The following is a 12,703-nucleotide window of genomic DNA, read 5'->3' on the forward strand; positions in this document are numbered from 1 at the left end:
ACTAAAAACGTCTTCAATTATATCAGTTTTGAAATATAAATTTTATTGTTAACAAAAAAAAAAAAAATTTAGTTATAGCAAAACTATACAAGAAAACCAACCAAATTCTATTTTGATAAAGTGAAAAAAAATTGAGAAAATATATTTTTATTTGAGTAATTTGAATAAGAGAAATGATTAAGGAAGAAATTTAGGAGAATGAATGGTGAGGAAATGATCGCGTAATTTAATTGGCTGAAAAAATAACAAAATTTTTAGTGACACATCATTCTCTTCCCCATTTTCTCTCCCAAATTCCATCCCCTTATCACTCCTATTTGAATAATTCTAATATAAACATACGATTTAAATTTCTAATTAATCCATTAAATACTCTTTATATGCTATCTTGCTACAAACTCACTGAGTATGCTGCATTTTGTAGAGAAAAAAATAAATTCAATCTGTCTATTGGGTTAAGTCCCTCAACAGCATAACCGATCATCTACCATTGAGAATTTCTATTCTTCCGTCATTCTATCATTGGGAGGAAAAGGATTTAATCCTATCTGGATAAAACTTAACTATCATGGCGAAAGCAACATCATTACAAGGACTCAAAATAAGAACTGATATATCACATAAAATAGTTATAGAGAAACAACAATAGTTAAGATACATTTGACTATGGAATAAAATTCCAGCTGATCTACTTTTCTCGCTTTATCCAACAACTGTTTTAAGCTCGAATACATGTTTCACTTAATTCGACCTACGATATTCATATTTACAACAATAATAAAAAAACTCAAGTTTGATTCCTACTAAGAACGCTCTAGTTTAAGTTGGCAGTGAGTTGTTGTGCTGGCCTCGTCGGGTAAGTAACAAGCCTTAAGCAAAAAAAACATTCCCAGTTTTGAAATTTGTAAACTCCTTATCAAATATTCTATTAGCTTGAGAGTGAGAAAACATACTATAGATTCTAATGATTCAATCAGGTCTTGTCATGCTTATCCACATAAGCCTGCAAAATAAGAACACGTTTACTCTTGTTTCATTCTTTATGATAATCTAACTTAACTATATTAATGATTTAAACAAGATTGGAAATGAGAATAATGTATTAAAACTGACCTTTACAAGTTTGTCGAGCTTAGACTCTGATAAGGCTAGGTAATTAGTGATTCTCTCCTGAGATCGAGGTATCCGAGCATGCGGTATACTACCCATTACTTTATCAACCACCTTCTTTACAACAGCGTTGTGAAAATCTTTACTAATTACACCATCCTTCCACTTTGGTTTCAGAATCTTCTTGACAAATTCTGCAAGAGCAAATTTGAATGCACGAAGAATTCCCTTCATATTACCCCTTGTCTTCTTTTCATCGTTAGTCTCGTTTCCATTCTCTGATGATAAATTGGCTTCTCCTCCTATCTTATTCTCCTCAGAATCTGGATCATTAGTCACATTGACCTTGCCCGATGTACTACAATCAGCAGCAATTAAGTTTAAGCACTCCAACTTTTCACCTTCTTTATTTGGTTGAACCTCAGAATTACATTTTACCAAGGAATTGTTTATTGATGGTACAATAGATTCCAGTGACTTGGAGAAATTCAAAGCAGTATATGGTTGAGGAAGTTGTTGTCTAGCTCCGGCTAACTGAGCTGATGAAGGGGAAAAGGTCACCAGATCTGAATGATTTCGTTGAGTTAAAGAAAATTGAGAATTTGCTCTCATGTTATTCCCCTCAACTGGAGAACTGTTAAATCGGGTGGTTTTAGATTCCCTCAATTCCTTCTCTTGTGCTTCATTCATATCAACAACTACTGGAAGAATATGGGGACGTTGAAGCATCTGTTTATTTTCAATGGTGAAATTTAAGGTGGAAGGATTACTAACAAGAACACTATCATTCTGGATGTTTTGATCCAAGCCTTGTCGTCTTGGAAAAGCATTATAGGATTGAGGCAGTTTCCTTGTGCTTGCTTTATCTGAACCCTGTTGACTAGAAGATTGCCTAGGGTTCCAGGGCGAAGAAATCTCCATGCCCTCTAGCCAATTTTCAGCATCTCCTGAGTTGCTTTGTGGTTTTGGTTCTTCCTCAAGGAGATGCCAGGGTTTACACTTATCAATGCCCCAATTATGTTGCTCCTCTCTTTCACTTGTGGTATAAGAAGCATCTTTGACAATCCGAGAATGCACAATTTCAGGATGAATTATGTCACTGATCCCGGTCACTTGATTCTGATTTGTATGTTTGTCAAATTTGTTCAAGGTGATGTTCCTCCTCTCATTATTCTGGGATCTAGCTGTCGAACTGGCATAAGATAACCTTGAATATTTCTCACTATGATAAGGTTCAAATTCCTTTTTTTGTTTAAACAAGAAGGCATCCATGTCTCTACCAACATCCCTCTGTCTAGACACGTTTTTTGGTCGTTCTTGAGCTGAACCAACTAAGGTTCCTGAATTTCCATTTCTTATATCAGAACTTTCAACCTTCTGTCCGTCAGTAACGGGGAATCTGAAAGTTTTAAGAGATTTGGTGTCATTTTTAGCAATATTTATGGGAAATTCTGATCTTGTATGTCTCCCACTAAGAAGATTGTGAGACTGAGCAGTAACCCTTCTTCCATCAAGTCTCTTATCTTGATTAAAGCCCTTAGGTGGACTTCTGCTCCGTCTTCTAGTAGAATTTCTGCAAGATACAAGTGAAATACTTTATTTGATCTGATAAAGGATCAATTGAGTTTTCATTGTTATAGTCCAAATATGAAGTTTAAAGGCACTATCATTCCATGCATAACATTATGTTTTGTTTGTCAAACATGTAAGTATTGTACCTGTATGAACTATTACACCAGCCACTTTCAGGTGAACGTTTGTGTTTTTGCCGCCGCCAGTCATCAAGGCCGGGAGACATTCTTGTACCGTAACTCTCATGTTCATCCCATGGAAGTGGTGCATCCAACAATGTACTAGCACCTGTTTCCTTCAATGTTTTATCATGTTTTCCAGCATTATCATGGTCAACCTGTTGCAGATGCCATGCATGTGATTCATTAGAGGCGTACTTATCTCGCTTTGCAGAAAATGTACCACGGGTATGTTGCAGCGAAAGTTCAGGTTTTTTCTTGTGATCCCATTTTGAAGAATATCTCCTTATTCTTTCACTCATCTCTGTCTGTCACAAAGAATCAATTCTCCTGAAATCAAGCCTCAACAAATTTATAGTGGAAGAAGACAGAAAACAAAAGAACATTCAGTGAGCTACATTTTTTTGAAATGAAAAGAGAAGAAAATATTGCAAGTGTAATCAAGAGCTAGTCTTATTGAAATGTTTTTTCTGTTATGCACAAGACTTATTTTATTTGTGTTAGGGTTAACTGTCCTAAGAATAAGAAGACATTGGCAGTGTGGCTTATCAATAAAGTGGTTGTAGGACATATTAAAGGTCGGCAAAGGCAGGAAAAAGATGTTACGCCATAACTGAGAATTACTCGAATCTTAACAGGTTCTCTCAATCTCACCTCTTCCAATCCTCCCTATATCTCACCCCTAACTATTCAATCTCTTCTCATCTATATAGTCTAACTCTATCATCAACTCTCTTCTCATCTATATAATCTAACTCTATCATCAACTCAATTGTAATGATATTCTCTTCCTCATTTCAGATTCTATTCTTTATCTATACCATTGGAATATTATTCTGTGATTTAAGGCTGGATTTAACTTCTGTTCTAATTGCTATCAGAGCACCTTTCCTCGTGCATATTAAAGGTTTATATTATGGAGGTTAAATTAGTGAAATCCTCTTTGATCAAAGGTTAATTCAATTAGGAATTTAAAATCAGATCAAAACAGTAGAAGGAGAATTGTGACTGGAGAAAATAGTAGGTGATTCTGGAAGTAGAACATCTACATAACGGTATCGTAGGAAGAAGGAATTCTGATCAGTTGCGTTTCCAATCAAATTGCAATCTCCAGCCACAAATAAGGGATACAGTCGAGAATAAAAAATTAGTGTTGATCCTCTTGTTGAACTGAAGCTTCTGAGAGTGAAGCGAGAAGTGAAGAGTCAGGATGCCGACAAGAATTGACATTCTGACAGAAGAGAAATTCCAACTAGAACAATGATTCAAGATTTAAGTCTAGCAGATTTTTAGTCTAAAGTCACCATTCAGACCTACACAATCAACAACAAAATCGGAATTTCGATCAAGCACAACTCGGAATTTCGATTAAAAGTGAAGATATCGAAGACTTGATTATGAAGTAGAAAGATTGTTTTGGGTTAACGATTCGAAGAAGACGAGGTGCATCTTGCGACAGCTAACTTGAGTAAAAAGGCTCGACAATGGTTATGCTCGTACGCAGTCACTAGAAATCTTAGCAAATCAGTAACATGGAGAAAGTTGAAACAATTATTGCGTCGCGAATTCGAGTCATGTGCAATTTACGATCCACAACATAAGCAAAAAATGTAAAGCAAGAATCGTGGGAGTCCACAGCGGAATGTTGTCGAGAAAATATCAACTTGTTAAAACAAGATGCCAAGGATAAAAGGTAAAAATGGGAGATTGATCAACAGAAACTAGAAACTGAAATTGGAGTCCAATGAGTTATTGGAGGCAGACAAACAACTAGATGGTAAAGATTTGAAATAAACGATGCCCTCCCAACAAAGACACAGCCCTTTTGACAACAAATGTTCTAAGGTGGAAGACGAGACCCTTCTTGACGACTTTTGTTATAGGGAAGTAGTTGAGACTCCACATACTCATGAGACAAGTTATGACGTTCTCGGTTTAATAGTAGAAAATGGCGCGATAAAGCAATATTGCCGATTATTCCCTTGCAAATCCCAAAATTAGAACCGGAATGAAACTTCAATAGTGAATTTTGACCAAAAGAAAGTGCAACCAACCGACATTGGAAATCAATTTTCAAAGATATATGAAGATTTTGGGGGGTTTTGATGCTAGAATTTTGGAGTATAATCCCATTTATCAAACATTTATAGCACCAAATTAAATTGGCGGTCAATTTTTGCGGTTTGAGGAACCACTAAATGGTGGATCTTGCCCAAAGAAAAATTCATGGCATAAAACATGGATTATGTAAATATTTATTATGGTTAGAAGAACCATGTAACGCGAAGTATTGTAGTTGTTTCTTGTGGACTACACTTAGGACATATTTTGGAGAATTTTTGTGGTTTGAAAAAACACCCAATAGTCCAACAAAGTAATTCAGGAGATTCATATGGTTTGAGGAGCCACGGATGCTTGAGAGTTTAAGTTGAACCTTCGTCGAACGAATTAAAGGGGAGAGTAATGTTATAAGGGTGAGGGTTAACTGTCCTAGCATAAGCTGAACGTGACAATGTTCATTCCATTAGCAGTTATTGGCTTATCGATAGTGGTTGGAGAACGTCGACACAGGCTGGAAAAGGACGTTATGCCATAATTAAGAATTACTTGAATCTTAACAGGTTTTCTCTATCTCACCTCTCCCAATTCTCTCTCTATCCCATCCCTTACTATTCAATCTCTAATCTATATAATTGACGTTCCTCTCTTCCTCATCTTAGATTATATTCTATTTCTATACTTTTCAGGTATTATTCTTTGATTCGAGGCGGTTTAGTTTCTGTTCTAAATGCTATCATAACTGTTTTCTTTTCTCATTTCCTTATAAATTTTGAACATAATCAAGGCATATAAAGACGAATAAGATGCAGCGTCGTTTCAGGATGGAATTTAATATGTGTTCCTTCCCATGCTTTAATGAACTACTATAACAGAAAATAAAAAAGAAATGAAGTTTGTATAATGTACTATAGATTTGGTAAATTTTAAATATATAACAAAGTTTAGATCAGACAAGCTTTCTCCCCAAGAGTCATTCTATCTAGCATAATCTTATTGAGAAAGGTAAAAATTGAAAACAAAGTATATTGGCACTCACACATTTCACATTAAATTAATGATCATGAAACTTTCAAATTACTTGTCAAAATTTGACTCACAAGCCTCATGGACAATATTTGAACCAAAATACACCAGAGCCTAAGAAAATAACCCAAATATTTCTGATAACTAGAGCAACTTGGCTATTAAATTCATTGATTACAAGAATTTTGATAATGGAAGGAACATATGCCACAGGGATTATGCAACATCACATTCATCCAAAACAGCATAAGCAATCAACATCATAAATAATCAAGAAACTGAAGGCTTAAAAGATAACTACAGTGAGATATAGAATGGAGGCTATGAAGATACCCAAGTTATCTTTCATTGTTTGTATTCACTATTTGTGTAGAAATGAAAATAAGTCAGTAAATTCATATAAAAGAATATTTTGGTTGCCATTGATTTAATTGCAGATTTGATTTGATTTAATTGTATTCTATTATTACACCTTAAATGTTTTAGGAAAGGTTGTATTTATAGGATACCTCCCTCCAACGTATATCATTACATTACATCTAGGGATGTGAATGGGACAAATCGGGGTGGTCTTACCATCCACACCCATTTTATATTCTAGACATTAAAATGATATTATTATCTATACTAAAAACTATTCAACTAAAATAATTTATAATATAAATTTTCTAATATAATCATTCATTCATTGTGATTCTCAATATCTTTACTTCAATGTATAAATTTGGCCCCAATTGTGTAACATCTCTTATGCGGCGTTTCTAACAATTGTTGATGAAGGTAAAATGTTTAGTTTTCTTAAGTGTGTCAAATTTCTTGGTTAATGCAAAGCAAAGAATGCAAATTGCATGTGTGCACCCTTCAAGCTAGGGGATTGTGCTAGGTCAGTTATCTCTCTGCTCTCTAAAATTATCAGTAATACATTAGCCATTGGCTGATTTCTTTCTTTGCATTACAAAGTTATCAATGACCTCACACAATATCAATTACTGAAGTTGTTAGCAATGGGAGTCAGTTCTAACAACAGCACAATATCAGTTACAGGTTATTGAGTATCTTCTCTGCCAATCAATCTTCTGTCTTCTTCTCTATCAGTCTATGAATCTATTTTGTTTCTAATCTGTTGCTACTTACTTTTTCTCTCAAATTTTAGTTGGTTGAATTACTTTTCTATTAGTGGTTATGTGTTGTTGAGTAGAATCATTACAGTTGGTATCAAAGCTCTATTGTGATCGATAGAAATGTCGGATACGAATCTAAGACCGGTAAAGATGACAGAACAAAGAATTAATGAAAAAGTTGAAGGCGGTTGAAAAGGAACAGAAGAAAGAATCGACGAAACAAGTAATGAGGCTAGACAGAATCGAAAAAGGAGTTGAAGAAACAATCAATGGAGCAGGTATCGATTGCAAAAGCGTTGATCAATCTGAACCGAACTATAGAGTTATTCGCAAAACAGAAAGGAGTAGATGAATGCAGCGAGAATGCAGCAACGCAAGCACAATCGGCAAAACAAATGTTGCAAGGATGTGGATCAGGAAGCAGTAGAAGAATTTTACGCAATCCTCCTAATTTCGAAGCTTATTTTGGAACTCTAAATTGCAGTCACACTAGTACTACGTTGATGAAAATGAGAAAGTTGGATATGCAAATTATTATCTGGTAGGTGTTGCTGATATTTGATTCACAAGCTATTCGATACACTATTTATTGAGACAATAATTCTTAAATTTCATGAGAAAGAACATTGAGACATCTATCTCGTGTATGTAATTAGATAGTACAATGTAAGACAATAATGTAATCAAATATGAGAGAATAATATGATGAATAATGGTGGTAGTCTTTTTCTCTCATCAGTTCTCTAAAGTGTCTCATCGTGCACGAATGTCACATTTACAAAAACATGAATAAAAGACAAAAAATGAAAAATCGGTATACTAAATTAATTAATTGTTTTTTATTTTAATGTTTAAATATATAAAGATATATCTACGATGTATTTATTATATTTTATAAATTTATATTTATAGAAATAATTAATAGTTTTAAAATATCAATACAGAAAAGATATTATATGTTTATTCCATCGTTATATATGCATTCTGTTCATTTTTTTTAAATGCGGCATTCCTTTCAACCACCGTATAGTCTGTTTGTTTCGAACTAATCTTATGCATCTCTTTGATAATCCATTTAATCTAGCAATTAGTATATCTATCGACGCTAGTATCTCTGATTGATGTCTCGTTTCCGATCGATTAGCTCCATTCAGAGACAATAGAATAGGATCAGAGTCCAACATGTCCGTGACTCCATTAATCACGATCTTGTCCTTACACAGGTGCGAAGATTTTTCTATGATACCAATGTTATGGTTCTGTTATGAAGCAGTATGATTGAATATCAAAATAAAAGATGGAAGATAGATCAAGATCAACTCAAGAATTAAGTGATAATCTTGGACAATGGAGATGAGAAGGCTTTATAGAACTGAGCCAGCTGGAACAACGACTCGATATCAGTTACGAATATACTATATAGCTGCACTATTTCATTTCTAGTTTCTAAGCTGAATTGTGTAATTGTCTCTTTCTTTCATTTGAACATTATGTCATTGAGTTTGGTCTTCTTCTCTGCCTATCGATCTTCTTTGTAACGGTTTCTTCTCCATCAATCTATCTTGTTCTTAATATGTTCTTTCTTACATCCTGTCACAAATTCTAGTTGTTCTATTAATGTTTCTGTGCTGTTGAGCGGAAGACTGAAAGTAATTCGGATGATGGTATAATTATATTGTAGTGACCCGGAAAAAGTACATAAAGTCAACAATGCACATACACGGGAGATTCAGCCTCATGAAAGATTGTAGAATTAGTTAGTAGTTGAAGTCGTTAGAAGTTAAAGTCGTTAGTAGTGTAAAAGATTATAGAAGTAGTTAAAAGTTGGAGTTGTTAGTAGTTGATGGGCAGTTAGATAACCGATACGTAACCGTCCATGTATGAGTAGTATAAATAGTAGTATGATTAGAGTAATAGATATTCAAAAAATGATGTAATAGTTTCTTATTTCTTCCTATTGGAATGGGTCTCAGCCCCTCCCATCTTCTTCGTCTCAATTCTGATTCAATCTATCTCGTTCATATTTCTTCTCTTATATCATAATTCCCCCTCATTCTTGTTGATTCTGGTTACCATTAATGTTCTTATTTAGTTTTTTCCCTCTTTGTAGATCGGGACACAACAATTGGTATGAGAGTTGCTTTGATTATCCACGGAAATCATATATACCAAGATCTATCCAGCTATCCTTATTCTGTTCAATCAAGGAAGAACTCGTCATTGAAGTATATTTGGTTATCATTGAAGAAACTTTAGGCGCTATTGGGTCTCGTCGAAGAAGGCAAAAACGCGCAAGTCCCTTTTTGTTGGTTTTACCTCAAGAAAAAAAAAATGGTTTCTACTTTATGATTTTCTTTCAGATTTGATACTCAAGGTAATAGAAGAGTTCATTTCTTATACCCTCTAATTTCTCTCTTTATCACTCAATTCTTATATCTCCTTAGTCCTTATACATTTTATTCAAAAATTAAATTTGAAATTGAGAGGTGACAAGAAGTTCTTCAAGGATACTGCAACTTTTCAGAGGAACATCCAGTGATGACAGATGTAGAGTAATCTTTTCCTTGAGGTCAAGGAAAATTTGACATGTAGTGACCCGGAAAAAGTACATGAAGTCAACAATGCACATACACACACGGGAATTTAGCCTCTTTGAAAAGATTGTAGAAGTAATTAGTAGTTGGGGTCGTTAGTAGTGTAAATGATTATAGAAGTAGGTAATAGTTCGAGTTGTTAGTAGTTGATGGGTAGTTAGATAACCGATATGTAATTGTCCATGTATAAGTAATATATGATTTTCTTCCTAATAGAATGAGGCTCAGTCCCTAGCTTCTTTTTCGTCTCAATTCCGGTTCAATCCATATTTCTTCTCTTCTATCATAATTCCCCCTCTATTAAGTTCTTATTTAGTTTGTGCCCTCTTTGTAAATTGGGACACAACATATATAATAAGGTACCAACTTCTTAAGCTCAAGAAATCAGCAATCAGATGAAATCGTTCAGCAGCCTGGGGGATTTAGATGCTATGCATGCGTAATTATGAAAGAAAAACAACGCAAGAATTAAGAACTTCAAGCAAGTATTATTTTTGTGAAAAACCCTAAACTCAATATTGAAGCATGGCATGTGTCATAGCTCTAATACAATCACTGTTTTACCAGTCAATTAGCATCAACGAAGCAAAAGGATCAAAATCACACTTAGAAAAAAAAATTAGAAAACCCTAACTAAGGAAACATACACCGAAGAAGCCTAGAAATCCAAATTGATGATATGATGTCCAAATTAAGGAGCAGAGAGATAACCGACCTGTACAACATCAGGAAATAAACGACGCGCGAATCAAGATAGAATGAATCCCCATAGCAAGCTGCCGATTTTATGGATGCGCAGAAAAGAGAACTAATTGAGTCTACGAGAAGAGTGTGATAAGAGAGAAAAAAGAGAGCTCGAAGTTGGGAAACTAAACTCATAAGCACTTGGGCCTTGTTTTAGGTCTAGATTAGATTGGATGGTGTGAGCTAGATAATAAATTAAATAAACTTGAATTTTTTAAATTATGGAATTTGGTTAAATAAAAAAAATATGTATAATTTTATTACAATTCAATTATACTTAATCATTAAAATAATATATATATATATATATTTAAAAATATATAATAATAAATATTAAAAAAAACAAATATGGTTGTTAAACCCATTTATATTTAAATTTAATTTTATTATTATTATTTAAAAATAAGTTTTAGATATATTTATATTATTTAACAATTAATTTTTGTTAAACCACTAGATCAAATTTTTAATCAACCTGATTTAAATTTTTTTTATATCATTGTGCATTTTGGTATATAAATCAAACAACTAAACCGCTTACATTCTTAGAGAAATTTGACGAAATGGCCTTATTTGATTTTTTGACCAGCACATAAAATTAAATGCGTTGGTGACACTTTTATATTTTTTGACAGAATTGCTCATGTCGCGAGACGCAACCGGATGCCATGTGAAAAGTCGGCAATACCTTATGAAAAGTCTATAATCACGAGACGCAACCCCGGTTTCGTCTCGGAACCGGCATTCGCGAGACACAATTTTTTTTTTTGAAAAGTTTACAAAAAAATAAAATAAAATAAATTGCGTCTCGCGATTGTCGGTTGCGTCTCGCGAATGCTGGTTGCGAGACGTAATCGGAGTTGCGTCTCGCTATTATAGACTTTTCGCAACGGGGGCATTTTCGTCCAAAAAAAAAGTGTCACCAGTGTCAAAAAAATTAAATAAGGGCATCTTTAGGGTCATTAGTCAAATTTCCCGTTTCTTAATATAATTTTATTTAATATAAGTTATTTTAATAAAATAAATATATAAATAAATGGAAGCAATCGAGATCTTCCGTTTCTAAACTTTATGTGTCGATTGCCAATCCATCTAAATGATATATATTAAAATTGAGTTTATTTAAAAAAAAATTAGAACCAAGCCCAACCTGTTTCGTTCCCTATTCTGTTTGTACTCCAAATATTTTTCCGCTTTGACACTTCATCTACCATAATCGTTTCAATCATTAGTCCTCGTATCTTTCAATTTTACCATTTTATTATGATTTACAATTGTTCTCTTTAGACCATTTACAATTTCTTTACTAAAAACCTATTACATAAATCATTGTCAGAAACAAGTTTAGTAGCTCATAGAAACTTCACGAATCTTTGTCGCTCACAAAAATGGTATGCTTGGTGCTTTTGATAACTAACAAAATTTTGTTTTGTTCGTGTGAAATGTTAAGGTTCTATTTTGTTAATATTTATGAAACAAGCAACGATGTTGTGGTATCCAACAATAACATCAACGATAATGATGCGAGGTAACGCATTTCATGTGAAGTGTGTTTAACATGAGAGAGCACATTGATTGAGAGCGTACATCAACTCTCATGTAAAGTGCCCTTCATATGAGAGTTGATGTACAACAGTTCTTGTGTGATGCTCACTTCACATTAGAGTATGTTTCATAGAAAGTTGATGTACATCATCTCTCGTGTGAAGCGCACTTCACATTAGAGTTGTTATAAAATATTTTTCGTGTGATGCTCACTTCACATTAGAGTTGTTGTAGAACAGTTATCGTCTGATGCTCGCTTTACACAATAGATGTTGTACAGAGAGCTCGTGTACATCATCTCTCGTGTGATGCTCGCTTCACATTATAACTATTGTACAACAACTCTTGTGTGATGCTTGTTTTACACGATAGATATTGTACAACAACTCTAATGTGAAGTGTGCTTAACACGAAAACTGTTGGACATGATTGTTAAATAAAATTAATAATTTTTAAATTATAATGAAACTAAGATTATATAATAAAAAATAAAATTGAATTATTATATTTTTGTATTGTTATTTTAAAATAATTAATTATAGTAATTATATATTTTTTTATGAAAAAAATATTATTAATATATACGATATTCACCAACATTTTGTTTTTCTTATGATCTAGAATTGAGAGTGAATCTACGAGTTGTCACCGTCAATAATTTTTTTATCAAAATTGTCAAAATTTGGAGAGTATTGCCCCTATGTAATTTCAGAAGAATTTATACCACATATGAGTAGGAAAATTGAGAAAAAAA

At 33.5% G+C, this 12,703-nt stretch overlaps 1 protein-coding gene across 2 annotated transcripts; it reads right to left on the bottom strand.

Annotated features, from left to right (window-relative positions):
* Positions 1-590: 590 nt before the first annotated feature.
* On the bottom strand, positions 591-10,538 carry LOC124941898 (zinc finger CCCH domain-containing protein 38-like). 2 transcript variants are annotated; one of them, XM_047482270.1, is made up of 5 exons: positions 10,376-10,538; positions 2,829-3,169; positions 1,114-2,683; positions 954-1,003; positions 591-869 (listed from the first exon to the last, which is right to left on the bottom strand). In XM_047482270.1, exons 2-4 carry the CDS (start codon positions 3,161-3,163, stop codon positions 974-976), a joined length of 1,935 nt encoding a protein of 644 aa, XP_047338226.1. In that variant the 5' UTR covers positions 3,164-3,169; positions 10,376-10,538; the 3' UTR covers positions 591-869; positions 954-973. The 2 variants fall into 2 exon arrangements, with proteins under 2 accessions (XP_047338226.1, XP_047338225.1); XM_047482269.1 differs by having other exon boundaries at positions 2,829-3,191.
* Positions 10,539-12,703: the final 2,165 nt, after the last annotated feature.

Source organism: Impatiens glandulifera, chromosome 6 (assembly GCF_907164915.1).
Source record: "Impatiens glandulifera chromosome 6, dImpGla2.1, whole genome shotgun sequence".
Classification (NCBI taxonomy): domain Eukaryota; kingdom Viridiplantae; phylum Streptophyta; class Magnoliopsida; order Ericales; family Balsaminaceae; genus Impatiens; species Impatiens glandulifera.